The 27,539-nt window shown below is 49.7% G+C and overlaps 8 protein-coding genes across 8 annotated transcripts; 5 read left to right on the top strand and 3 right to left on the bottom strand.

The window, feature by feature from the left end:
• Nucleotides 1–11: 11 nt before the first annotated feature.
• FOXG_22093 (uncharacterized protein) lies at nucleotides 12–1,533 on the top strand (the record flags this gene model as incomplete). The annotated part of the gene is made up of 2 exons (XM_018402478.1): nucleotides 12–496; nucleotides 546–1,533. The coding sequence occupies 2 exons, from the start codon at nucleotides 12–14 to the stop codon at nucleotides 1,531–1,533; spliced, it is 1,473 nt and encodes a 490-aa protein (XP_018255935.1).
• A 4,594-nt stretch (nucleotides 1,534–6,127) lies between these two features.
• FOXG_15605 (uncharacterized protein) lies at nucleotides 6,128–7,120 on the bottom strand (the record flags this gene model as incomplete). Its single annotated transcript, XM_018395690.1, has 3 exons — nucleotides 6,128–6,813; nucleotides 6,866–6,902; nucleotides 7,052–7,120. 3 exons carry the CDS (start codon nucleotides 7,118–7,120, stop codon nucleotides 6,128–6,130), a joined length of 792 nt encoding a protein of 263 aa, XP_018255934.1.
• A 2,249-nt stretch (nucleotides 7,121–9,369) lies between these two features.
• Nucleotides 9,370–10,784, top strand: FOXG_22092 (uncharacterized protein). The gene has a single exon (XM_018402477.1). The coding sequence runs from the start codon at nucleotides 10,037–10,039 to the stop codon at nucleotides 10,418–10,420; it is 384 nt and encodes a 127-aa protein (XP_018255933.1). The 5' UTR covers nucleotides 9,370–10,036; the 3' UTR covers nucleotides 10,421–10,784.
• A 670-nt stretch (nucleotides 10,785–11,454) lies between these two features.
• On the top strand, nucleotides 11,455–12,285 carry FOXG_22091 (uncharacterized protein; the record flags this gene model as incomplete). Its single annotated transcript, XM_018402476.1, has 2 exons — nucleotides 11,455–11,659; nucleotides 11,762–12,285. The coding sequence occupies 2 exons, from the start codon at nucleotides 11,455–11,457 to the stop codon at nucleotides 12,283–12,285; spliced, it is 729 nt and encodes a 242-aa protein (XP_018255932.1).
• Nucleotides 12,286–12,901: 616 nt separating this feature from the next.
• On the bottom strand, nucleotides 12,902–13,266 carry FOXG_22090 (uncharacterized protein; the record flags this gene model as incomplete). The annotated part of the gene is made up of 2 exons (XM_018402475.1): nucleotides 12,902–13,140; nucleotides 13,194–13,266. The coding sequence occupies 2 exons, from the start codon at nucleotides 13,264–13,266 to the stop codon at nucleotides 12,902–12,904; spliced, it is 312 nt and encodes a 103-aa protein (XP_018255931.1).
• A 6,549-nt stretch (nucleotides 13,267–19,815) lies between these two features.
• FOXG_15604 (uncharacterized protein) lies at nucleotides 19,816–22,050 on the top strand (the record flags this gene model as incomplete). The annotated part of the gene is made up of 2 exons (XM_018395689.1): nucleotides 19,816–20,433; nucleotides 20,581–22,050. The coding sequence occupies 2 exons, from the start codon at nucleotides 19,816–19,818 to the stop codon at nucleotides 21,802–21,804; spliced, it is 1,842 nt and encodes a 613-aa protein (XP_018255930.1). The 3' UTR covers nucleotides 21,805–22,050.
• Nucleotides 22,051–22,349: 299 nt separating this feature from the next.
• FOXG_22089 (uncharacterized protein) lies at nucleotides 22,350–22,882 on the bottom strand (the record flags this gene model as incomplete). The annotated part of the gene is made up of 1 exon (XM_018402474.1): nucleotides 22,350–22,882. One exon carries the CDS (start codon nucleotides 22,880–22,882, stop codon nucleotides 22,397–22,399), a length of 486 nt encoding a protein of 161 aa, XP_018255929.1. The 3' UTR covers nucleotides 22,350–22,396.
• A 2,403-nt stretch (nucleotides 22,883–25,285) lies between these two features.
• On the top strand, nucleotides 25,286–26,248 carry FOXG_15603 (uncharacterized protein; the record flags this gene model as incomplete). Its single annotated transcript, XM_018395688.1, has 4 exons — nucleotides 25,286–25,730; nucleotides 25,774–25,877; nucleotides 25,936–26,124; nucleotides 26,177–26,248. The coding sequence occupies 4 exons, from the start codon at nucleotides 25,286–25,288 to the stop codon at nucleotides 26,246–26,248; spliced, it is 810 nt and encodes a 269-aa protein (XP_018255928.1).
• Between the last annotated feature and the right edge of the window lie 1,291 nt (nucleotides 26,249–27,539).

Below are 27,539 nucleotides of genomic sequence, written 5' to 3'. Positions count from 1 at the left end.
ACGGCGAATCAATGGATTTGTCCTGCTCCCCAGCATCCGCTAGGGATATTTCCACCCTATTTGATTACGATGAAGAAACCTACCTGGTCGAACCGTCAGCAGAGCACGCTTGGCTGCTCCAATTGCTGAAAGACAGGTTCTTGGTGGCACGGGACGATGGCCTGGAACACCGTCTGAATCTCAAGGCGGGCGACTCGTACAACGCCTTGCCTGTCGACAATGATAACCCGGCTGATATGTCAATGGGGGGTTCTCCAGTATTAGGAGAGTTCCACGAGCGCGCTGACGATGACACTGCTATCAGCGCCCAGCCGTGGATGAATGTCGACTACCTTGCTCATGACTGGAAGGAGGAAGACATCTGGTCATCATGGAAATATATTACCAGCCGCCGAGGAGAGCTCCCTAATAGCGCCCGTTTGGAGAATGCATGCTGGAGAACATGGACAAAATGTAAAAACAAATTGAAGACTGTATCTCCCAAAATGCTCAATTGGTAGGGACATGGTGGAATTAGGCACGAATATCAAGCTAACTTCGTGCAGGCTGAAAGATAATGATGTGAGTTGGCTATATGGGCCCCTTCAGCCAGGTGCTAGCAAGATCTACTGCACACAGACTGGGCCTTCCGGTACCTCGTTGTTCCGGCCCAACTCACTAGTAAACATTAACCGGAAGCCTATCCTTAAGAAAAGTAGCGTATCAGATATCGTGCTACAGAGGCCATTGTCAATGTCACCCTTACTCCAGCAGGCAACACCAGTGGCCCAAGCGAGGCAGAAAGGCAGTTGGCGATTAAAAGATCTTTCCTTTGATCGTGCAGCGACGACGGATCACGCCGTGTTCCCCTTCCCTTCGACGCCAATGAGCCGTGATACCTCTAGTATGCTACCATCGTCAGCATCCACTAGGATTTCATCGCCAGGTGTTGAGCGAAAACACATCCACTTCAATTATAAAGTCGAGCAATGTATCGCCGTCGAGGTTAAGGGCGACGACGACGACGGCGATATCAGTACCGACACCCATTCCGAAGACGGAATCATTATGAAGCTGGACAGGCCACGAAAGCCGGCGAAGGAGGGCAACTTATTACTCTCTGATGGAATAACGATCGCTATGCTTCCATCAACGACACTAAAAGATCGAGAACATATACTAGAAGTCCCAGGAACGGCCACACACCATACCTCTAGCGCCTTACACAGCCATCCCGTTTCGCCATTCTCACCACAAGAGACAGCACGTCTACCTAAAGCGCTGGGTAGGTTCTCTCAGGATTTAATGGACGCCGATACAGACTCAGCATGGTACAGCTCTGGGAGTTTTGAAGAACATGATCCGCACCACTTTACTTTTACAGACAGCTTGACCGCCGAGCCAGCTGGCATGCGTCGCACACCGTCTGGCATATTTATGCCCTATGAGGAGGCGGTCACATCTCCAAACAAAGGGGTGTTTTGTCGCATTATTGATATTGTTAATACAGCCAGGGACATGGCCTATGTTATTTGGAATAGTGACTGGAGATGAAGCTTTGAAACAATGGGTATTTTACGACTTGAAATGACAACTGCCTTTCCTCCCTTGCCTGTCCAGCTCGCCATTTCGAGCGTACCTGCTGCGGTGCCAGTTCCAAACCACCAGGGCATCGTACTGTATATCTCTGTGGGAGCACTGAGCTGCCCGCTTGAGTCTAGCGGTCCCCGTTTGGCGCTGTCACCGGCCGTGTCACCCTCGCTCTGTCCTAGCGAACCGACAAGTTGAAGCGTGTTAACACATGGGCTCAAAGAGTATTGAAATCTAGGACAGGGACCGCTTTGTAAAGAATGAACGTGCTTAACCATAGACAAAGCGCGCATGCAGAGGTAAAATTATGCTCTAAAAGTCTGTGGACACCCCACCCTACAGCAACTCAATTCCTTCAACTGGAATAACTTTACTTAACGTACGTGATAAGCGAATGTCGCAGATAAGCGAATGTCGCACGCCGAGATGCCCGCGCGACAATCTCATGTCAACATCATTTTTCTTCATAAAATAGGATGTCCCAGAAAAACGATGAAAATTACATCATCTTGGCCCTTGAGGCTATGCAGCGTGACCCAAACCTAAGTGCCCGAGCCGCTGCTAAAATCTACTCCGTGGATCCCAGGAAACTTCAGCGTCGCCAGCGCGGCATGCAGCCGAGGCGCGATATTACGGCCAATTCGAGAAAGCTTACGAATCTGGAGGAATCTACTATTGTCCAGTACGTTCTGGACCTGGATGCGCGAGCATTTCCTCCCCGCCTTCGCGATGTGGAAGATATGGCCAATAAACTACTCGCTGACCGCGACGCGTCCCCCGTCGGCAAGCGCTGGGCTTCCAACTTCGTCAGACGACAACCAGAGCTAAAGACGCGTCATTTTCGCAGATATGATTACAAAAGAGCCCAATGCGAAGATCCGGAGGTCATCCAAGCTTGGTTCACGCTCGTGGAGAACACAATCATCAAATACGGCATCGTGGCGTCGGATATCTACAACTTTGACGAGACTGGCTTTATGATGGGCGTTATTTCAACAGGCTTGGTCGTTACAAGTGTGGAACGACGTTCCAACGCTAAATTGGCTCAGCCTGGAAGCCGGGAATGGGTTACGGTGATCCAGGGCGTCAGTTCTGAGGGTTGGTGCGCGCCACCGTTCATCATTGTTGCGGGTCAATATCACCTCTCGACATGGTACGAAGATAGCCCTCTACCGCACGACTGGGTTCTTTCCACGACCGAAAATGGCTGGACGACGAACGAGAGAGGTCTGGAATGGGTTCGGCATTTCGATAAACACACCAAACCTCGCATGACTGGTGAATATCGCCTCCTAATCCTGGATGGCCACAAAAGTCACCTCTCAGTCGACTTCGAGCTCTACTGCAAAGAAAATAAGATTATTACTCTCTGTATGCCTTCTCATTCATCTCATATCCTTCAGCCTCTGGATGTCGGGTGTTTTTGGCCCGCTCAAGCAAGCATACGGGCGGCAAATTGAGAAGAAAATGCAGGCGGGTACAACGCACATCTCCAAGGAGGATTTCTTTCCGGCATTTTTAGCTGCATTCCAAGAGTCGATGACGGAAAAAAACATCCGGGGGGGTTTTCGAGGAGCAGGCCTTGTGCCTCTAGACCCTGAAAGTGTAATTTCTCGACTGGATGTGAAGCTGCGTACGCCGACACCGGTTCAAGGGGTCGACGAGCTACCGGCACCTTGGGTCTCTCAGACGCCACACAATCCGACAGAGGCGAGCTCGCAATCCGAATTCATCAAGAACCGAATCTCTCGGCACCAAGGAAGCTCACCGACTTCGATTATGCATGCTGTGGACCAGTTTGCAAAGGGGACGCAAGGAATCATGCATCAGATCGCTTTGCTGAGGTCCGAAAACCAGATCCTTCGGCAGGAGAATGAGATACTTAGCCGACGTCGACGGAGGAAAAAGAAACGTTTGCGAGACGGAGGGAGTCTAACTCTAGGTGAAGGGCAAGATTTGCACAGTCAGCAAGAGGTAAATATGCAGTTGGAAGGAGAAGGTCGTCGAAATGGTGGTCGGAAGCGTGGGCCGGAAACGAAGGAACGGCGATGTGGCGTGTGCGGCAGGACAGGACATAACGCACGAAGATGTCAAATAGAAGTAGCATTGTCTTAAGAATAGGCTGCCAATGGATTAGAGCTGATTTCGAGGGCCCTGTGTGATTTTACGGGGTAGGAAGTTATGAGCATGCAGCTCAGTGCGACATTCGCTTATCTGCGACATTCGCTTATCACGTACGTTATATAGTTCTTTTTCTTTTTCTTTGTAGATTCTATTGACGCATTGTCCTTCAAACCAGTACGTTACTACTGTCAGCCTAATGAGCCCTTGATCTTGTCAAAGACAGTGATTATGCATCTTTGGGCGCATCTTCTTGATATCACTGGCTGACCAAATGGCGAAAGCCTGGTTAGCTTGTATCCATCCAAACGAAAAAGGCAGGTTTCTTTCACATACCAGCCATTGGAGTAGGCTTGGGCACGGGATCTACTCGGGGCCGGGCATTCAACACTATCTCTTTGAGCGGCACAATACTGGCATGCGGTCACGACAAGGGTATCAGGCCAATCAGAGTAAGCAAATCAGCTTGTATATAGAAGACCAATAGCCAATGAGAGTAACAAAGGAAAGTCATTAGCCAATTAAAGTAGCTAAATAAATAGGGTAAACTATGATAGAAGTAGACCAGTTACAAAGATACGTGGGGTGAAGTGGGTCGATTGACCTGTTGCAGTCTTGTGCCGCTCAAAGAGATAGTCTTTTTGACTAATTTTTGAGGATGACGTGGCGACCATGTCCATCAGATCATAGGGCGGATCCAGCCAAGAGGGACATGACGCTCTTAACCCAAACTAAAAATGTAAGGCCAGGCTATACAGGACCTGCCATGTTGGAAATTATTCCAAGCACATAAACTCTGTCGGCTGCCTTTGTGCCTTTACTTGGAAGGCACAGACTCTTTTGATTCGCCCTACACGTAGAAGCCATGCCTGCGATAAGCAATACCTTTCCCGTTACCACTCCGAACTCTGATAACCGAGATTCAAAACATACACTACTGGGATGGCTCCCAGTCATGGCAATGCCACTTTTACTTGTGGTGGTTTTATTTCTCATGTGTATTCCGAGGTATATATTTCTAAACTATTCGAAACTCTTACTTATTCAGTCGCCTAATAGCAATATAGATTATATGGGTTGGTGAGATATGGCAGGATTGCAGGCGCAGAAGGGTCTAGCAGCTCCCAGAGATCTGCATCAACAGAATCCACCAGCATTGAAGATAGAGATTTGCCTCATCTAGATGCTATTGCTCCCCAAAAGACAAGCAAAGACATAAGACGGGAGCTTACAGACGGAGCGCACGTCTCTTGGGCGATGCTGAGTTCGGACATGACGTGGTACGTCCTCTTTCCTTATTTATTGTAAGAAGTACTTGACTGATCACTCACCTCCCTGTTTAGTGTGATATGCATAGAGGGTATTCAGGATACTGATATGGTTCGTCACCTGGCGTGTGAGCATACTTTCCACTCAAATTGTATTGCTACGTGGTACCTTGCGAAACATGATACATGCCCCATATGCGCAGTTAATTTTACATCATCCAAGCCTGTGCTGCAGGGGCCAAGCCAAGCGCATGTATCAGATCAACGGGCAGATGATGCTTCTACATTAGGGCATGTGTAGGCTTGTATTATACATACTCATTGTCCATATTGCGACGGCAGCATCCATGCATAGACGGTGTGAATATCCTGGTTCCTCTCGTACCGTAAATAGTGAGCCAAGTGTTAATCCGGACCCAAAAGAGAACGTGCCATGATCACGAAGTGGTGAAGTTGCAGGGTTGGTTCGTTAGATAAAAGGTTTATGCCCACAAATGCAACTTCTTGATCATACCTAGGCTAGTCTTTTCTCACTACGGCTTGTTCCATGGTAAATCCTTCCTTGCCTTAATTGGTTTCGCATTTAATCTTCCGATTCATAGGTTCTAGATCTGGACCCTGACAACTTAGACTTGACTACCATACAGACGGCACGCTAGCACAAAGGCAGTCAAGTGTCGGGGTCTGGTGGTGATGCAAGTCGAACTTTTTATTTAAGCATGATACAACTGTAAGTATAGTAAATGCCATGCCATAGTTGCTCACTGGTCTTATTGGGCTCCGGTGATCAACTTGCTCATTCTTGTGCCCTTGCCATTATAGATCAGCACTTTCCTTAGGTGTGTGCACCTCCTGTCCTACACGGAAGCTCGTGCTTTAGCTTAACCCTGATGTTATATCAACTGACCCTAAATTCATGTCACAAGCAACCGGTCCTGCCTTCCCTACGTCTACTTGCTGTTTATCTACGGGACACAAACTACAAAGGGCATTCTTTCGTTTCAGCTGGCTTACAAAGCTGCGTCAATTAACCCTCCTATACAAACCCCAGTAAGTGTTATCCTTCAACCCTTATCAAATTAATTATCGAGTCTAGTGCACACATGAGCTATAAATCACCGACCACGCAATCTCCGGTCAGGGCGGCTTTTATCAGGACTTGACTTTTCCTAACCAACCATCAAATCCTGGCCGAGCTCTTCGATTTTGCATGAAAGCCGTTTGTTTTCTTCCTCTAGGCCCAAAATGCGCTGCCTCGCAGCATCTAAAACATCGCCTCTGCTGAAGCAATAGTTCATTTCCAAAGACTTTGTTTCCCCTGGGCTCTCGTCTTCCCGCCGTAAGGCTTGCAGTACCGTGAGTAACTTTTCGAAGCGCAGCTTCAAACGTGTCCGATACTGTTTCTCGATGTTGTTGTGGCACTCTCGAGCTTGCTGGGTGTTTGGGTCAATAGCTGGCTTCTTTCGAGTTCTCTTTGGCTTGCGGGATGCTGAACGTAATTTGACCTCTGCGCGCGGGTTTGGGGACCCCTCGCTGTTTTGGCGGTTGTCGTCGGATTTGTCCCTGATGCTATTTTCCTGGGGTAAGTGGGCCGAGATTGTCTTCTCATCTGTGTCAGACGTGGCACCGGTGGAATTTCCTTCCATACTCTCGGATGCTGCCGTATAACCCGACTGAACGACGATTTCGTCAATACCTACAGATGAGCCGACATAAGAGAAGGCAAAGTCTGATGTGCACGGTTCAACAGAGGACGAAGTCGTCAAGACTTGACATGATGCAAATGCTGGATCAGTGTAAGCTGTTGAAAGATCGTATGCCTTGGTTCCACATAGAGTGTCGACTAAAAGGGTTTCTAAGCTGTATGAGCGTCAAATAAGACATTATAACGTTGGGAGGCTTCCTACCTTGATTGAATTGGTTGAGGGAAGAGTCAAAAGACGGCTGCGGGTTGTTAGCGATGACCGATACGAGGAATGTTAGATGTTATGAGATCAAAATAATGTTTCGGTCTCAATAACAGACGGGCCAGAATGGAAGCAAATTGAACGTCATCTAGAGGTGGAACCGGGTTGGTAGCCTCCTCTACGCACCTCGACTGGGCTGTCTTCCTTATTCCAGTAAAGCCCACCAAGATCAGTCGCATAACCGTAGGTGGCCATGAAGGAACTGGTTGTAAATAGTTTACGCAAGCGATATGCGTAAGCCGGACGATAAAATTAAAAAGGAACTTGAGCATTGTAGTATTGCTGTTCGACGGACGATGTTGATGGGTTGCTTGTCATATTTCTTATGCGAAATCCATCACCCCTGCGGCCGTCGGGCCCCGCCGTTTAATTCACCCTTTCCTTCAGCCATGGGCCCTACAAGTTGGCTGAGCTATCCTTCCCACCATTCTGATAAATCGGACTCAGGTAGGGTGGTGGTGCACAGTCTTGGAGGGTCATCTGGTGCCCCTTTGAGAAGGGGGTCGAATACTACGTAGATTTGATACGGTACAATAAACTTTGAAAAAGATGAGAAGAATGGTCTAGACTCCAGCAATACCATCAACTCCCCTAATTGTTGATCTGACATTGATTTGTGTTAATAAGCACCTATGTACCGCTTCTACAGTGTTAATAATCACTTGTTCATTTTAATCGTTTCTCTCAAGATTGCTTTGAGATTTTAATAAGAGAAACCATCAGTAAGTCCACGCTAGATGAAGATATAGGGGGATGATTTATACTGTACTCACGTGGGTACGGGCATCAAGCACCGTCTGTCAACGTCGACTTCTTTCTCGTTCTCTGTAATCTCGATCAAATGCCCCTCAGCCCCACTTTAGTCCGACTTCTGATCCTTACAGCAATAAGGTGACAATATAATCCTCGAAAGTCTTCTTATTCTACTTTTTTTTTTTTTCAGCCCTTCTCATAATAGTTGGTGCCTGGCTAGTATGTTTTAGTCACTGGTAAAGGGACATTTTGATCGCCGCTTATGTATATGTAGGTAATGCCGTCACTCCTACCAGGTTTCCTTCATGACGCCCAGACACGAAGATCCTCGCTGTAACGACCTAGAATTCTTACATTCGTGAGGTCTGTATGGGTTGTGTTTCGATGCGTGAGATATACAAAGCATTATTTTCTTGGTTATCCTGGAAGCAACGAGGATATTGGTTTGTTTTATAATAAGAGTCGTGTTTTGGAGAAAATGCCCGTCATTTTTTCTTAGTGTCCCTCTGAACAGGTAGCCATTTTGGCACACATGGCCGCCCACATTCTTCATCGATGAACATTAACGTGTCGGCGGTGGGCTGTAGAGATTGTGACACTCCCGAGATGCGGTTCGCCGGCCCCCGCTTCCTGGACAACGACATATGGAGGCCTCTCCAGGCCCTTTATTGGGTTAAGATTGTTATATAGTTCAGTGCGGACATCGGTTATTGGTCAGATCAATCGCCAGGACAAATCTTAAATGCGTATGGGATGGTTCGCAGCTTTTGCAGGAGGATGGGCTAGACACTCAAACCGATCCGCAATGCAGCCGGCGACCGGCAATCCCTTGACCACACGGTACCGTTAAGTTCTGATAGAGTTTGTAACAGTAACGTGGTTGATAAGCGAGTGAGTCAGACAAGCGAGTGAGTCAGCGCACTGTATAGCTAAAAATAGCCTACCCTATAGTGCCTAGCTACCTTAAATAAAATAGCTAAGAATCTAAAAAAACTGTTTTTACATAATATGTAGCTATTTATTTATAGAAATATTTTTTTTAAATTTTTAGCTATTTTATTTTATATAGAAAAGCTTATTTACACAGTGTAAGTAGTGTAAATAAGGCTTTTTTCATTTTACTTATATAATAAATTAAATACAATTCTTTAATTTAGAAAGAAGCTGTTTTAAATAGTTAAATATATAATATCTTAATTCTAGCTATTTTAGGGTTAGCTTGAATTTTATATAGGCTTTTTAAAAGTAGCTTTTAAGGTATAGGTTAAGCTGACTCACTTGCTTGTCTGACTCACTCGCTTATCAACCACGTTAGAGGGTTCAGGAGGGGCTATTCAATGCTCAGCGTAGGAGAATAATTTCAGACCTAAACTGTAGTGAAATCTGGTATGTTGACTGAAAAAGGTCGAGTTGAACAAATCCCCAGTCGAGATGAATGAAATTTATGCTCATTTGCCAGATAATTTGAGGAATACGGCCGGCTAGAATCGAGCCTGGAGTCCCATGATCCAGTGGCTGCTGGTGCCATTATGAAGTGAGGCCATATCCACACAAAACCTTAATCACGAGACTCATGTTTGACTATTGATGACCCGGTCATATCATGATGCTCTGTTTATATGAAATCAGGAGATTGCAGCCTCTAAGTCTCACCTACCCTCAGAGTCTAGAACCATATTCTCTGTCTTCCAACTCGCCGATCAGAGCATGTTGCAATCGCAAAGACTTGCGGCTGAGATGCACTGGGTGCATACAATGGCGGGGTTTAGTGAATGCTCCAGGGTCCAGGGATTGTGGTGGGTCGGCAAAATGCTAGCACGGACTGGAATCTTGCGTGTGAGTACTGTGATCAGGACGTAAGGTAGTGATTGGCTGGCCAGCATGATCTGATGATCCTAGCGCTGACGGTCATGATTGTGAGGGAGATCTGTGTGGTTACATTAACATTTAATCAGTGTACATAGCCCGAAAGCGCGAGACGTCCAAAGTTAGTAAATAAAATTGTTAGATCGATATGAGACCACTATCCATGCTTCATTATGTCACCGAAGCCCGGCTCCCCGATCAGAAGGTCTGCCGAGTTACCAACCTCCAAGGAACTGCTCGTGGATTTCGGAGTTTGCCATATATTACAGGACCAGCAAAAAAGCAGTCTCCGGACTTTTATATAATCCTCAGCATATGACCCTTAGTCAAATTCCTCCCAGGCAGGGCAGCTCAACAGTTTGTCCGTAAGCTCATGCATTTCACCATTGTCCTTCTGTTGGAGTTAATATTCTTCACTGAGCCACATTTCAACCTATGGAGGCAAGACTCACACTATGAGCGTCCCAGCCATAGCGAAGCTGTCACACATGAATGAAAGAAAAACCCCGAAGAAAATTAAAGAGTCAGTCGCAGTCTCGTCCAGCTCTACGCATGTGCGGTGGCGAGGGAAAGCCAACTTCACCTAAGACTGTTAATTTCCACTCGCAACTGGAGCAAGTCTGTTACTTTTTCAAGTCCGACAAGCCTGCCAATATTTGGAAGACTGGATCATCTGCATACGAAATCTCAACCGTGCATAAACATCTAGCCAGCAGTCAAATTATCAAACAGCCTCGATGGGAGGCTGTCGCACTCAACTTTCCCGAAAATGACAGCACCCGAAAGCCGATGCCTGTGAGAGTAGAAAGGCTCTACTTTTCAGGTGGCCACCTGGCTCTCTTTGGCTTTCGTTGTAGTAGCCAACTTGGCCTTTGATAAATCCATTGTTTGCCGTTTTACGCGGGATTATTGGAAGACCATCTCAGAGACGCCGGCGTGTTATTACCGTGCGGCGAAGACTAGGGAGGGGCAAGAGTATGACAAATTCGTTTTCGGGATTGCCATGTCTGATCTGGATGAGTTCGTCCTGAATCCTCTGTTCTTTTGCGTGCGATATGCTGTGAATGGTCAGGAGTACTGGGACAACAATTCAGAGATTAACTTCGCTGTGAACTTTAGAAGAAAAGCTGATTAGTTATCCCTTATTCTTAGCTTAGCCACAAAGGATTTAAGTGAAGCAATAATTTCCACGTGTGGGGGCGGCTAACGGCCGGCATCGGATCATTACCTGATGACTCGTTTTTATGGCTTCATCAAAGCCTATAGATCGCAGCCTGCATACAGTAGTCTGCAGATTTTTAAGGTAACCATGCGATGTCATATCACTGTCATGAGTCCTTTAGTTCATCAAGAACTCAGGATTGCGGTGATCTGATGTGATGCAGATCACGACTGAATTTCACGATTTAGAGGTACCATATGTGTGATGCTCCACCTTGTATCTTGGCGATTATCTTTGGGCATATAGAGATAACAGCTCATAAGATATGAGAGCTGAGAGTTATCGCATGTCGCCGCACGTACCATAAAAAGCATGGTCAGACCTTCACTCAAGGTTGCGTTGGGATTAAGGCGACCCCTGAAATCGAAGCCGGGACCCTGGCCTCTGCCAGTCCTAGAATAAAAAGAGTAAAGGATCTATGGCTTCATGCAGCGGTCGATGGTTTTATCCCCGGAGTGAGCACTCAGCTGCTTCAAGTTACTCTCGTTTCCTGGTGGCTGAGTCAACTTGCACCTTTGTGTACCCTTCGTTCTCGCCAATTAAACCACGCCGCTCTGAAACTGCCTTTGACACAGGTTTAGTCATCTAAGATTTCAGACTTGATCTGGAGTCTTAAGTGTCTGTGAAAAAGATCGCGGCAGGCTTTATTTTTACAACTTCAGAAAAGTCTCGATATTCCGACTTTGACATGGCTTCCCTTGTTGACTGGGATGGGTCCGCTCAAGACCAGTCTTATTTTCATTTCGCTCGGGGAGATATGCCGGAATATCTGATTCCATGGCATTGGATTGTTTCATCAACTGCTTCTTCTACGATGAACTCGTCCAATTCCGAACCGTTATATCTCTCGACTCCATCCTCGGAGTACCACATCAAAGATGATATCATTGGTAGTGGGTTGGCAGAGGCGAGCCTATAGGACGCTTCAAATCCATCCTCTGCATTGTCCATATTCTCCACTATCCAGCAATATAATGGAAACAATCGTTCAACAGCACAAGCTCCCTCAACCTGGGACACGACACCTGACGGTTCAGAAAACCATCATAACAGCCAGAGAAACCCAACCGACGCCATTTTTCTAGACTCGAGCCTGTCTAACTTAACATTGGAGTCTTCCAAGTGGATTAAGCCAGGTAAAAAGACGAGAAGCAGGCGGCTGCTTTGTGAAACCAAGGATGCGCAAGGGAGGAGAGCCGAGCCAAGCCGGGCTAAGAACGACCGCTACATGAAGGCCTTGGAGCGATACCGGCAGGCTGCTGCCAAGTGTCGTGCTCGCAAGCAGGATGAACAAGATGCCTTGACCGCCCAGGTGGAAGAACTGCAAGACCGGCACCAACAACTGTCTTCTTGCTGCAACGACCTAAAAGAGAAGGTTTTCCAACTAAAATCCCAACTCTTAATGCATGGCGATTGCGAATGTGCTCTCATTCAACGATACGTTGCAAGTGAAGCACTCAAATCTGTGGACAGCTTGATATCTAATCAGTCATCATCCAGCAGCTGGGTACAGGTATAATTAGTCCGTGTCAGGACGGCAATAAGGCCTGAGACAACTCCCTGGGCCTTCTGGAATGTAACGGGGGTAATGGAATAACGTGGCTAAATCATGGTACCAAAAACATTGTAGTCTGCACTGACGGTGAAGTGTTTTGTTTAGTGCGCGGAATATGAGATTAGGTGAAGTAGCGGCGCATGTTGGTTGAAAGAGGGGCTTGTTGATAGAGGGCCCTCAATCTCTTCTGAATATGCATATCTCAATTTGTTGTTGTACGAGATGAGCTGAGAAGTTAGTTTTCCTTTTCTCCGAATTACTTCGGTTATCTTCCGACCCAAAATCCCAAACACAAGTTAAAAACCTTATTTGGCGCCAGAGAGGGAGAATATTCAGAGCGGCAATTACGGTCGGGAATTGTGTAGAAATGAGCCTCGCGGTCTTGTTAATAAAGAGAGCCATAACATTATTTTAATTGGGTGGGTTGGAGAGAGCACCAGGATGATATCAAATCATGCTATCGCCATAAGATCCATAACTTATGTTATGTGAAATAACTAATATACATGACCTAGCAACGTGCACGGGCCAGTTGCGTTGTATCCTGTCATGTTACCACCACGACTGCGTACAGTAGGACTCATCGATCGACGGTGACACATTCGACCTCAGAGAGGATGATGATGATGATGATAATGGCTCGGGGAAGGCAGTGCTTGTTGCGACGGGGCCTGTGTTGCTGCCATTGCTCAGTCTGCTGGCAAACCTGCTGTTGCTGGTGGCAGAGGAGAAATTCGAACATAGCGTGCCAGAGCTTGCCACTCTTGGCGACGCTACGGGTAAAGGCGAACTCGACTGCAGGTATCGCAGGATGGTGTCCTGAGGTCGGGTTGCATGGACGCCGGACGCAGTCGAGCGGGAGGAAGAAACACCTCTTCCCTTGCGATCCTTGGGCTTAGACCGCATTCTTGACGTGCCTTTGGCTTTCTCGCGCTCTGGAGCCATGACGGAGATGGTGATGTGAATGCTTGATGCGTAATAATGGTCGTTGACCTAGTCTGGAATATTGCTTGGGCTTTGTTGTTATGTTATGTTATGTTATGTTATGTATATTTTTCGTCCGGGGGGCCGTAGGCCCCGAAAGTCCCCTAATGGGGCACAGGACGTGCTGGGCTAGGGAAAATCGGATCTATCTAAACGCTAAGTACAGAAAGCCATTGGTTACGGGGGATTATCATTCGCGACGCGAAATTAGACACCCCCCTTGAAATCCAATTTCTACGAACGCGTCGACAGATTACACACTATCCAGCATATCATCGGCACAAATGGCGCATCGTACCGAGCCTGTTACCCGTCAGCGGGATGACCAGGCGTGGCTGCAAAATTGCAGCCGTTCATCAGTCCTGATGTCAGAGAAGCTGAGATCAGCTTGTGCACGCGGCAGCTCGGGACTGCCTCAAATGTTCTCGGCCAGATGAAGGGCGCAGCAACGCCCTTCACCCGGCCATGAATATGTATGAGAGAGAAAGGTGACAAAGGAAATGTGAAAGGATAAAGAGGGAAGGAGAGTTGCGAGTGCCTCTCGGGTCGCGGTCGCCTAATAGCGAGGACAAATCTTTCCAAAGAACGCGCTGTTCTTGGACAAGTCGACAAATTTGGTGAAGTCTCTTCCCATTGTAAGGTTGACCGCTGCATTCGGTGAGGGTGCGAGCCTCATCCGATGGCGCGGTGGCACCTTTCTGCAGTAGAAGATGTGATCCGGTGCTTTGCGTCGGCCGCATGAGCAGACTAGGCGTGCATCGTCGTGGTCGAACCTCTCGTGGTATGCAGCGAAGTCTCCATGGAGGGATCTCGCTGCCAGCAGATGGTGCAAGGCTACACGCGGGAGTGATAGCTCCGGCGGGCAGCCTATAGTCGCCTTGAGATTGAGTCTCTTGTACTGCTCAGGAGCGGAAGCGGACCACCATGCCTTGAATGTGTCCTTCGGTTTTTGTCTTGCGATCCTTCGTAGGTAAGCCAACGTTGAGCGAGCACCTTCGGGCTCAGGGAGTGATGATGCTGCTTTTGCCAGTTTGTCGGCCTGTTCGTTGCCAGGGATGTCAGTGTGTCCTGGTACCCAACGGACCTGGACGGCTCCATGCGATGTCACCAGAGCCTGGAACTCGAGAAAGATGTGTTGAGAGGAGTCGGATGGTGTGCCTTGCAGGCACGTGGCGGCCGCCAGGTTATCTAGGCAGATGAAAATGTTTTGTGTTGCTGATTCTCGCAGGTTTAGGGCAGCCTTGAGGCCCTCCAACGCCCCGGTAGCTTCAGCGTCGAAGACCTCAGCAGGTCCAAGGCGATCCGATCCATCAAAGATGGGCAAGTCGTCCTGGTGAATGGTGAAGCCGTAGCTTGCAACCCCTTTCTCGGACAGAGAGCCGTCCGAGTAGACGACCAAGGTGAGCGGGTCGAGTGACTTGACCCAGCGGAGGAAAGCCTCAGCTGTCTTCTCTTTCGATGCAGTCTGTAGTGGTGGTATCTGTTCTTGTTGGAAGCGTTTCTGGATGAGCTTGGGACGCGCGCACTGCCCGAGAAGCTCGTCTGTGCGTCGGAGACGTGTTCTAAAGCTGCTTTCTGCTTGTGCTTGGTATTTGCGCTTGATGAGATCATGGTAAGTAGGCTGACGCGGTGGCGCCGCTCTTCTCACAAGAGGATGGGTGTCGTGGAGTGATTTGAGTCGTGCGGAGAACCTGAGTCGTCTGGCTTCGAGCAGTTGATCGACTGGTGGTATCCCACTTTCTCTGTGCAAGATGGTGATGGGTGTCGTTTTCCCAGACGGGCACTATAGCTCTCATGGATTGATTCAAGGCTTTGTTCATTCTCTGTATGAGATGCTGGTTACTAGACGGTGTGTCTTTGTTGGGCTGGCTCCACCGCGGCCTGTTGGTGCCCGGGTACCACGCTTCAGATCCGTGGAGTAGCACCGGCTCAACACAAGCTCTGACGGCACCTCGCACGGCACTCGGAAGAGGGCCATGTATTGTGTTGGTGAGTCCTCGCAAGTGGTAGGCGACGGCCTTTGCCTTCGCCGCCCACTTCTCGACGTGGACGCGGAATGATAGTCTGCTGTCGAGCCAAATGCCAAGCCAGCGCAGAGCTAGCTCGGGGTGTTTCTCGACATCGCCGTGACGTACTGCCGGCGCGGTGCTGAGCTTACTGCGGGAGAAGTGCATTACTTCGGTCTTCTTTGGGTCGAAGGAGACGCCGTTTGCCGCGCCCCAACGCACCATCTCTGCGATGGAGCTGGATGCCATGGCAGTAGTCTCATCTACTGTGTCGCCTATAGACAGGATGGCAGTGTCATCTGCATAGCCGAAGCGACCCCAGGGATTGCCTAGTCGATAGATTGGCTCAGTATAGAGTAGGAAGAGTATCGGCGATACCGGCGATCCCTGAGGGAGCCCGCACTGAAGGGGAGAAGAGGGCGTGACGGTATCCTGGTACCTGACACGCGCAGACCGGCCGCTCATGAAGGAGCCGGCCCAACGAGCCAAATAGTCAGGCCAGCCTTGCTCACGAAGGCGCAGGACGAGCCTGTTGCGCATGACAGTGTCAAAAGCACCTTGGACATCCATTGTGACTAGAGTCGCCACCTTCTTGCGTGCAAATGCTTCTTCGATATCATGGATCAGAGCTGTCACCAGGTCTGTCGCAGACCTCTTGGGAAGCGCTCCAGCTTGTTGCGGGTGAAGGACGCTGTAGTAAACGGCTGCCCAGGCTAGGCGGCGTGCAATCAGTCGCTCTAGTCCCTTGCCAAGGCAGGAGAGCAGCGAGATAGGCCGCCATGCCCGTGGCTCAGTGAGGTCTCTTCGCCCCGGTTTCGCGATCATGACCACCTCCGCCTCCTTGAATGGTTTCGGATGATGGCCTGCGGAAAGGCATCCTTCGAACAAGCGGCGGACATGTGTTCCGATGATGTGCCATACGGCTTGGAGAAGATTGACGGTGATGTTATCTGACCCTGGCGATGTATTGCCTGTCTGGATGGTCGCACACTGCGCCTCATCTAGCGAGACCCTGGGCGAGAAAGGAATCAACCTAGAAGGAGATACTGGTGTCCAAGCGTTTGCGATGTCGTCCTCCGCAGTTCTTCGTTCCAGCGTAGCCTGTCGGAGTGCGTTGGCTTTGTCCATCTGGCTTTCGTACACGACGTTGTCAACCTGCAAGGGCGGGGGCTGAAAGGCTCCAGGGGATTTCAACCATCGGACAGCTTTGAAAACAGCGCTACTGCTGGAGAAGTTGTCGATGAGGTTCCGCCAATACTGCCTCTTAGCCCGACGGACCACACGATGAAAGTCTCTTTTGGCGATCTGAACGTCCTGGTTGAAGCCGCAGGGGTAGCTTCTTCTGATGGCCCGGAAAGCAGCCGCAGCGCAGGCGCACTCCTCCGTCCACCAGGGGGCTGGGCGTCCGCCTTTCCGCGCGGGCCGGCCAGCTGCTTTCGCTGCTGATGTTAGTAGACTTACAAGTGAAGACGCGAGCTCGTCCAGCTCCGCAGGGGTCGAATCTGTGAGGGGGATTTCCGTGGCTCCCAGTTCTACAATCTCGACGAATCGTTTAAGCTCGTCTTCCGTCTCAACTCGGATCTTGGCCGGTTGTACCGGAGTCGATCTGATGTCAAGGAAGGTCAAGCTGAGCGTGAAGTGGTCGGAGCTAGTGGCGAGATGGTCCTCGACGGTAGCTTCGGCCAGTGGCATATTGGTGAAGGCCAGATCAATCGTGTTGCCGTGTGGATTTGTCGGGATATCTAGAGTGTTGAGAAGGTTGAGGTCATTCTCTGACGCCCATCCTGCTACCTCATGGCCGCGGTTCGTCGCTTGGCCCGTCTGCCAACTACGATGCCTGGCATTGAAATCGCCAGCAACGAGGCAGCGCTCCGGAACAGGCCAGCGAAGCAGCGTGTTTAGGGAATCCCTCTCGTCGTTCTGGCGATAGAAGTTGACGATCGTCATGCCATTGATCGTGAGCCAGAGAATATCGCGAGTTTGAAAGGGCCGGATCTGGTCGGCGAGAAATCTTGGGTCTCGCCTGACATATGTCATCACTCTAGGCCGAGTGTCGTTGCTGTTCCACATGTCGACTGGTGTGAATGTGTCGTATGCCGGGTGAGTTTTGGTCAGAAAGCGGGTCTCTGTATGAGTCGTCCACGGCTCCTGCAGGAGTACAATGTCATATCGTTCCGAGTCGGCCAGCGCCAGGGCGCAGTCGTGGGCCGGGGGGATCTTGCCGACGTTGGCCTGAAAGATCCTGAGCGGCTTCTTGTCGTTCCTTCGTGTCTGCGAGTGTCTATTCCTAGTCATGAGGACGAGTGATGAGAACTATTCGGCGCTTTCGCGGTGAGCCCGGCCTGGGATGCTCAGGCTCCTCCTCTGCTTCGTAACCGACCTGGGGCGTTGTGGCCACCATGATGCACGATGGTGCTTCTGATATAGCTGGGCTTGGGGCACGAACGCTCGGCTGCTCTTGTGATGCGGCATCCTCGCCTTGTCGTTCATACGTGCTGTTATGGGCTTGGTGCAATTCCGGTTGTGCTTCTCGCTGTCGTTGTCGGTATGCCTCCGCGCCTACGGTCCGGACATGTCCTCGCTGTTCTTTGGTAAGTCGGCGCAGCACGCCGCGCACTTTCTTCGGTCGAGCTGGGCACCTGTGAAAGTTAGCCAGGTGAGGGCCCAAGCAGTTAATGCACTGTTCTGGCGCGGCGCAGTCATCAGTAGAGTGGCCGATCTTGCCGCAGCGTTGGCAGACTGGCCGTCTATGACAGTTGCGGTCAAAGTGAAAGCCCCAGCACGTCTCACACTGTCTTAGCCGGTCAGTTTTGTCGACAAGTCTGGCCATGCTGCTGCCAAACAGCGACCAAAATCTCTTTGTGGGCTTCAGAAAGGATACAAGTAGGGCCTTGGTCAAAGGGTTGTCCGAGAATTGTCGCGCCGGGCGTATGTCAACAGGCTTGAGCCCCGTCTGCATTTCTATCTCGTCGCTGACGATGCTGTCGCTATCCACCTCATTACCGTGAAAGTCGGTCAGTCTTTTGGGAAAGTCTGAGACCACATAGGTGAACCATTCTTTGTTCGTTTCTACTGCTATAGGTTTCAGTTCCGCGGCCCATTCAGCCTGCTTTTCTACAAGAAAGTCGCGTGTTGCCGAGTCGGCAGCCAAGACGGCCCATCCAGACCGGACCTGGAACACCTGTCGGATCTTGTCTGAGACGGCGCCGAGTTTCTCCCGGATTAAGGTCCGGATGGCATAGCCACTGTGGGCCCTGGCCGGGGCTCCGGCTTCTAGACGGATGAAGACACGGAGATCTTGTCGGAGTGGGGCGATGGTCGGCTGTTGCCCTTGGCGATGAGGTGGGTCGGATTGTCGGTGCTGCTGTTGTTGCTGACGGTGTTGCTGATGGTGGCGGTGGGCTGGGCGAATGTGGGCAGCGGGAAGCGAGATGGCGGCGACGCTGCTGTAGCTGGGCTTGGGGGTCGTAGGTCCGGAGCCGGAGAGCTCTCGTTTCCAGATGCCGAGGAAGCTGTCAGCAAGTTGTCTAGCGAAACGGCGTTGCGGTCCGGTAGCGAATTGCTGAGCCGCTTCTTCAAACTTGGCGCAGAAGGTTTGAAAGACCATCAGCTTGGCGTTGTACTCTTCCGCGTGTTCTCGCGCGAGATCATTGGCCGACTCGATAATAGAGATTGGTTGTTGTTCAGAGATCGATGGTGAGTTGGCACGCGCAGCGTCTTCCGTAGCTGCAGCAGCGGTGGCGGCGATAAGTGGTGAGGATGGAGTCTGGGCCATCTGCCTGGGAACGGGTAAAACACCAATGGTGCCATTCACGGTCGCAGGGCTATTCTGCAAGAGAGCTGCACGGGCTCCTCGATTCAGATTAGCGGGAGTGTGGATCCCTAAATCGAAGGGGTCTGGGGCAGCGGGCGGGCTCGTCGAAAACGAGGCCATCGCCGCGGCTTGCGACTGCGCAAAGCGCAGGTTGAGTCGTTTGTTGTGCACTTGTTAAGGATTTAGGTGTAGACAGGGCCACTTTCTTAACACTTGTATGCCAAGAAAGTGTGATGACAAAGGAAGGTGTTTTGTTGGGCTTTGTTGTGAAGATGCTGCGGGCTAAGTCTAGGGTAGCTAACAATAGAACAAACTTACAAATGACAGAGGCCTCAGACATCCCCTTAAATTTCCACACATCTATAGCACCAAAGTCTATTATTAAATTAGATGTAACTTGAGTAATTTCCTTCTATGCTTATTAGATCCAGCATACTATCACATGTGTGATAGAGAGTTGGTTCCGGCATATAATAGATCCACATCCCTGTCGCAACAGGGACATTCTAGACAAGGAGACCAATCGAGATCGTTTGAGCAGAGTCCGTACCGTGACATACCCCGGCAGCCTTGGAAGATTACGAATACATTCATCGCTTCATTTTAAACCCCTTTCCTCCCTCGTCTACAACAGGAGGAAGGAGGAGGCCATGGAAAGAAGTCATAATTATCAAGAGGCAGGCCAGCAATATGTCACCAACAGGCAGAAAAAGGACAATGGTTCCGGCCTCTGCTGTCACAGCAGAGTCTACTAAACGTGTTCGCTTGCCCAACTATGCCGGTAACTCTTCTAGCACGTCCAGACCTCGATCCGGGAGGCTCGGATCGTCCGCGCGCCACGCTGTGGACAGCAGCGGTACCACGGCTCCCAGACGTGACAAGGGTTCGCCAGTGTCCTCGGACACGGGCTTATTCGTTGCCGATGTCCCTGACGCGTCAGGGGCTAGGTCAAGTCAGCCTCTCTCGCGGAAGACACTCAGCTCTGGGCAGGATCCTGACGCCGATGCGCACAGCAGTCTGCCATCCAGCTTCCTTCCGGATTCCACCTCTCGCACCATATCAAGTGCAGTCACTGCTGGCTTATTAACGCAACATACATTGCCGTCGTCCGAGGCGCCGGATGATCAGGATCTCGTTGATCTGCCCAAGACCCTCTCCAGATACGAGAAGAAGCTCAAGAAGTTTGTCGGCCAGTGGCACGCGTCCCTCGTCAAGAAGGGTATACCGGAGCATCTAGTTTACCAGCTTGCCAAGCACTGTGTCCAGGCCAGTGGCGAGGAAGGCGATTCGGGGACGGAAAGCCATCATGTGAGTCGTGTGAAGAAGCCACTCTTTCCTCCCGTACCAGGCGCGCAGGCATCCACCCAAGTTTTGCCGGATGTGCTGAGCAATTATCGAGACAACGAAGACGGCGACATCCCTTCACGGCCATCTGCCAGTCTAATTCTCACACAGGTCCCTCAGACCGATGACGAACCCGTTGTGATACGGCTGGGCGCCGGTGCGCGAGCACCGAAGCAGGCACTCGGCGGGGATGATAAGCCAGCCACTCTGGTGGAGGCTCTGCGAGCCAAAAGCAGACTCAAGAACCACCCCGAGGAGGGAGATGAGGCTTTCGATACCCTAGCCGTTGCCCGAAGGCTGCAAGAAAGGGACTTTGGCGGCAGACTGTCCTCGCAAGAGATCTGCGTCATAGGTACCGCCGTCCTACATGAGGTATTCGGCGGCCGAGGTCAGAAACGGCTCGCTGATGCACTGACACACCTTTATGGCCGCCACCCGCGACGCTATCTCGCCGAACTCGACCGGAACGCGGGCAGGGTGGCAGACGAGATCCGCGAGGGTGGCCCGGCGACACTATCCAGCTTCACCCTACGTTGGGCTCAGGCCGTTCAGCACGACAGCCCCGACATGGTGACGAACGACGACATTCGACTGATCGATATGAAAGTGTCGCTTGTTCGTGAATGGGATCGTTGGTCGAGCGCAGCCGCGACAGGGTCAAATAGAGACATAGAAGACTTTCTCGCCAAGAACGGAATAGACGCTAACGCGGGGTTAGCACTTTCAACGAGGATAGCCAAGTATCTCAGCAGGAAGCTCGGTCTTCCTGAAGGCACCTTGGCCAAGAAGATCTATGCCTGGCGACCACTAACAGTGATGGCAGACGTCTTTGGCGCTGGTATTTATGTCTTTGTCTCCAGGAGCCTCTTTACGTGCTATAACAAGATTCATCCAACCGATGGCATTAAAAAAGAGGATAAGTTCCGTGCCATGGCGCTTGCTGTTGCAGACGAGCTCCCCAACCTCTTGGAGATTTGTGAGGCATCGTACAAGCATGTCGTCCAGCCCGTCCTGAAGCCCCTTCTTCCTGGCAATAATATGCAAGATCTTTCCAGGGACTTAAGAGTCCTTGGGGTTCAGATGGCTACAGACGGTGATCTACACAGCTTGCGAAAAACATCCATTCCAGAACTTCTCGGTGTTTGTATACCTCCACGAGGTTTTATAGAGGAATTGGGTAGTGTTACAGGAGGAGATGCTAATGCTGGGACGACATTGATTCGCCGACAGTCTACTCTCCACGGACATGATGATGATGAAGACGGCAAAGATAGTAACGTTGACGATGATGATGATGATGGAAGTGGGGAAGAAGAGGGTGAGAATTCTGATTGACAGGAACCAAGAAGTCAAGAGGGGATTCTGATATTTGACAGGAGTAGGACTCGATCACATATGTGATAGGGACTGGGGTCTATATCACCTGTGAGTTTAGACGAATCACATAATATGTAACAGTGGGGCTTGGATCACATATGCGATAGTGGGGACTCAATCTGTTAGATTGGCGGCTGGGAAAATGTTAGATACGCGAGTAGGGTCAATATCCAATTAAAATAGGGTTAATTTTCACACTTGAGGATCAATCTAGTCCCCAGGAGCTTCTGTCTCTGTTCTTCTTCTCTGTTCTGTCCTTTTAGGTGTTTTCCCCGCTACCCGGTATTGATATATCCGGGACCCACAAAATACATGTTTCTTTTATCGAGGCGCTATCACTAATCCAACAGGAATGGGCTCCACTTCCCTTATTGCAATATTATTCTCGTATCCAAAAGAGGGGTTTCACCCCTCTTTGACAGACTGATCAAAGAATCAAGTCGACGATCAATAACATCACAACATTCTGGTCCACACTTGGATACACTCACCCCATCGTATTCGTGCGTATCTAACACAATCTCACCTGTAGTAATAGCCAAACCCAACCCTAACACCTCAGTATAATACGCCACCGCGCATCCCTCTTGCCCTCATTATCCTCATCATCATCACCTTCCTCGTGATGCTTGGAGAGTATCTGATGCCTATCCCGGTTAGATCGATCCCGGGTTAGGTACCGGCAGCTCTTGCAGCTGAAACCTGCGTATGTCTCCAGCCCTGGGATCGGTGGTCCCCCACCGGCCGGCAGCTCTATGTCCTTGTCGGTCGGGTCTCGAAGCGCCAGTGGCTGCGAGCCTGACGGGGAGAAAGAGGCGGCGAATGCGATGACCTCCCGCAGTTGCCTCCCGGCTGTCTTGTGGCGGTTGCGGTAGTGATGCTCGACCTGATCTATACCGGGCTTGATAGCCACTGGGCAGAGGAGGCAGATGAGAACATCGAGCTCTTTGCATAGTTGGATGACCCGGCCTCCTCCTGCCTCGGTATTATCATTATGGTGATTATAATTGCTATTGGGATTGGGGACTAGCGGCATTGATTGATCGATTGACTGATAGATTGAGGGACATAGATAAATAAATTAATAGCTAGATAGATAAATAGATAAATAAATAAATAAATGAGTAAACTGTTGTTAGTAGTGTGAACTCTAATTCTAACCTGTTTGCTTTTTGTCGTTGCTAGCTGTGATGTTAATCCTGGTTGTTTCATTTTTAAACCTGATGATCTGGGGTTAAGTTGACCTTGGGGTTGACCTTGGGGTTAAGCTTGGGGTTAGCTGTCGCACTGAGCGTGCTTAAAGGATTAGAGTGAATATCATGAGCAGCAGCAAAATGTGTTGATTGATGTCTTAAGTTATCTCTTATGCGGGGTATTCCATCCCGCAGAGTTACTTAAAGCGTATAGCTAGATTACTAATGCCTACCCTGCGACATTAGCTCTCGGCTGGGCCCTTTTGGCCCCTTAACTACCCCCACTTCTAATCCACCCAAATCCACCCAATCCATCCACGACATCGCCGAGTGGATTCGGTGGATTAGTCAATCCACTGGGGTTTTGCTAGTGGAGTGGACAGTGGAATCCACGAGTGGATCCACTACGTGGATTGGGTGGAGTGGCTTTCAACCCTGAAGAGCTCCAGTCATTAAGAGCCAAATCATCAGCTGAGAAGATATCCCATCGACAAGCTCGAGGCCGAGTACGCAGTTTTTGTAGATAGTAGGAAAGCAATGGTAAGGGAGTTTGATATCTTGCCACTGCAGGAACACATGGTAAGAAAAGGCCAATAGCCCATGTCGTATAGCTTCATTGATCGAGCCGGCAGTGAAGTCCATGCGCAGCAGGCGATACATTACCGCAGTCATCGTTTCATGGATAGTCTGCGGGCGTATTAACTGCTGAGTCTGCGTCCCAATATTCACTAGCACACAAAATCTTCTCATAACTCGCCAAAGTGTCGCCAAACTGCTGTCCAAGCTTTCAGAAATCTCAATGTACCCTTGGGAACACATCTTGTCGTCCCAAGCTCGCAGTAGATTATGGGGATAATCCGGAACCGGCTGTGAAGGCTGACTGAAGAACACATAGCTCGACCCATTGTGCGTCGCGATGCTAAGATCGCACCTATGAAGGATCAGTATTTAGCCGATGGCTATAAGTTGTTGGTATAGTTTACCTCAACATCCCTACTTCAAGGGCTTTGCCCCTGAACACATATATACCTCCTCTCAGGTCCACCATTTTATGAAGGCCTTGCATATGCTGCTTTGATGTCTGATAATCCCCATCGAAATGTGCAGCTTCAGCAAGCTTCAAGACCACACTGATTGTAGAGTCGGAAACTTTTAGTTCTTCATCTTCCCCTAGAAGCCTTTACTTCAGAAGTGCCAGGCCTTTCTGGAAATGAAGCAACGCCGCTAAATTGATGATACTCTCCAGATGGCGAAGAACCCTGTCGATGAAGCTTTCCACTGCGAACGCCGTTATGTGAAGACCAACAGCGTCTCGTGCAATGGGGTAATGTCCCTCATTGTTCTCTTCCTGAAGGCCAATCGCCACCTTTAGAGGGAAGATAACCTTTCTTGCGAATGGTGTAACTTAGTTCATGTCAGTAAGGCGGAGGATTCTTGGAAACCTGAGTTACGAACCTTTAGCTATGTTTAAAAGCATCAGCAGCTCTATATCAGCAGCAAACTCGGCAAAAGACAAATCCGAGCCGACACGGCTAGGTATTAGTGAAGTATACAAGCTGCCCACTTCTTCCAGCTTAATTCGTGCTGTCTGAGTGTAAACAGCCATTGTCCTTTCCCTCCTGCCGATCGTTGGCTGACCCTTGTCTGGGCGAACTTTTTTCTTCTTCCCTCGCATGACATGGCTTCTGATGAGCTTCCTCGTGACTGCATCGACGGATGGATTCAGATCCTGTCATATTGAAAGTCTTGGCACGTCCCTTTTGTTTGCCTAACGTGGTAATGTTGAACAGAAGGCATACGCTGGGGTCTCACGTGCAAACAGGGATCTTTTAAGATTTCGCACGTAAATAGTAGAGAGTTCAGGGGTAGATTTAAAACAGCACAACCTGAATACACCAATCTGAATCAGTGGACCGAATATACGTAATGCCTGACAGGTAAAGGTTTAAGGCGGAGCATATATACCCTGACACAACGACAACGGATGACAAATCCCAGACAAATCCCATAATGTGGGGTTAATCAGGGTGCCAAGACAACTTTTTGTTTGCCGTTTCGAGTATAGCGGCCGGTATTTGCGTCACTATCACGGATTCGGCGCAGATTTCGGATGTTGGGCCCCCTGTCAGCGTTCGCCATAAACTTTCTATAAAAGTGCTCAGGAATTCGTTTCATATCATGGTATCTGAGACTTGACAGTCCTGACCTATTTATCTTGCAGAGACTTAATAACTTAATCCTTTTCAATGAATTCTCTACGAAAGTCTGTCCTAATCACCGGCTGCTCTGCTGGTGGTATTGGCGGAGCATTGGCCGATGCGTTTCACGCCAAAGGTTACCACGTCTTCGCAACTGCACGTAACCCATCAAAATTGCCGCCGAGTCTCTCCAGTGCGGCAAATGTCACGGTTCTGAAGCTAGACGTGTTATCCACGGAGTCGATCGCCGCTGCTGTTGAAAGCGTCAAGAGCCAAACCGGTGGTGGGCTCGATGTTCTCGTCAACAATAGTGGCGGGGGCTACACTTTACCGGCTTTGGATGTTTCGATTGAGGAGAGCAAGAAGCTGTTCGAACTAAACTTCTGGGCTCCATTGACTATGCTTCAAGCCTTTGCCCCTCTTCTGATCAAGACCAAAGGATGCATTGTGAACAATTCCTCTGTTAACGCAATCGCCCCTATGCCGCTCATGAGTGATTGCCAGATTCTCTTTATAGCCATTTTCTAATAGCCTAGGCATTTACAACAGCTCCAAGGCTGCTCTTTTCTCGGCCAGTGAGACATGGCGTCACGAACTTCAACCTCCCGGAATTCGTACTATTACCCTGCTTATCTCCGCGGTCAAAACCAACTTTTTTTTCTGAACATCATGCGGCCCATGTACCTGATTATTCCCAGTACTTTGAGATTAGGGACTTCATTCATGGCCTTGTTGATGGCCGCATGCAAGAGAATGGAATAAGTGCGAAGCAGTATGCGACTAAAGTAGTCGGTGAGGTCGAAAAAGGCACAGGCGGAGTGGTCTGGGCCGGCAAAGACGCTTCAATCCTCCGTCTACTGTCGTGGCTGTTACCACAGTCCGTTTTTGTAAGACTTGAGCTATCTCTGATATTGAATCGATATCTAATTGCAAATGTAGGATATGGTAGTGCAGAGCGTCATTCCGATTGCTCGTGAGATGGCTAAAGCTACACGACGGAAACTAGCCTAAGAGACCTCAACTTCCCAGAAAGGAGCTGCGCTGTCAACTGCTGGGAAGATTGTGGGAACACGACGGCTTGGAATGCGCCAGGAAGCCTTGCTGTGGAGGAATATCGGAGCACGACCAGACGGACAGGGGTCGGGTCAGGAAACGTGCAGGAGTAACTTGCTTTATAAGCGGGCCGTAAATACAAGCGAGTCGCGGATTTTCCTACCACTTTCCGATAGCGCCAAATTGCAGCAGCACCACGCCTTGAATCCTTTCAACCCCAAGCTTCCTGTCTGATTAGGCGCGTCATGCGCGAGGAACTAGCGTTTAGAAGGGGGGGACTGCAATTCTTGAGAAGTTAGAATTTTGACCGTGGCACTTCAACTTTTCGATCACTACTGTACCACGACCATGAGTTCTAACATAGAATCAGGCTCGTCTGATGTAATCTAACAGTTCATTCTGCTTCCTCAATATAAAATCCTTATATGTCAAGTGTGTCAGTTCGGGTGCGTTGCTGGTGAAGTTGCTACGCACTTGCGAACACGGCATCATGACATAAACGCGGAGAGCCGACGCAAACTAGCAAAAACAATTCAAATACTCCCCCATATATTACAAAACCAGTCTTAGCTCGATCAAATACAATATCCACCGCCGACGATCCAACCCATTATTTGTCTTGGTGCACCAAAGCGGGATGGACTCAAGTGTCGAATATGCGGCACGTTTCTGCCTCAGGTTCCAAAGATTCAAGCTCATTGTGCCAAAAGCACCAGTGGATTAATCCAAGATGCAAAGGAAGGTCATCGACGGAATCCCCAACGCCTCCCGCTGAACTACCATGGATTGCTGGAATCAGCTGTCAACGATTTTTCTCTTCCAGGTCAGGCAACAAATGGTTCCAAGTCGACCAAAATAGTAATAGACAGAAAATATATCAATCTGGATCAATGGACCGAATACACGTAATGTCTGACAGGTGCGACCGTTACACAGTGGTTCCCGCCTCGTCCGGACGACGACAACAGAGAGACAGGCCAGGCAAAACGTTTGAAATTCCAAAGCTGTGGCTATCTGGTGATACAGTTCACTTCGCTGACACAATTCGCATTGGTAATGGGTGGTCGAATGTGCGTGGCCAGTCATGTTGCTTCGCGCGCGCTGTGCACTGTCATTCTCTACCTTGTCACGCATTTCCAGATCCTCCCGGCCCCGGAATTATCTGATCCTACGGCTTGGAACCCTTTGGAGGGCTTGCTAAGCAAGGGAAACCATCAAGCGAGACCAAAAGCAAAGAAAGTCAGATTGG

This window comes from Fusarium oxysporum, chromosome 15, assembly GCF_000149955.1.
Source record: "Fusarium oxysporum f. sp. lycopersici 4287 chromosome 15, whole genome shotgun sequence".
NCBI classification, from domain to species: domain Eukaryota; kingdom Fungi; phylum Ascomycota; class Sordariomycetes; order Hypocreales; family Nectriaceae; genus Fusarium; species Fusarium oxysporum.
The sequence above is the reverse complement of the archived record's forward strand: the minus strand, read 5'-3'. Positions and strand labels throughout refer to the sequence as shown.

Coding starts and splice junctions, on each gene's coding strand:
- FOXG_22092 (XM_018402477.1), top strand. CDS start 10,037: ATGAAAGAAAAACCCCGAAGAAAATTAAAGAGTCAGTCGCAGTCTCGT.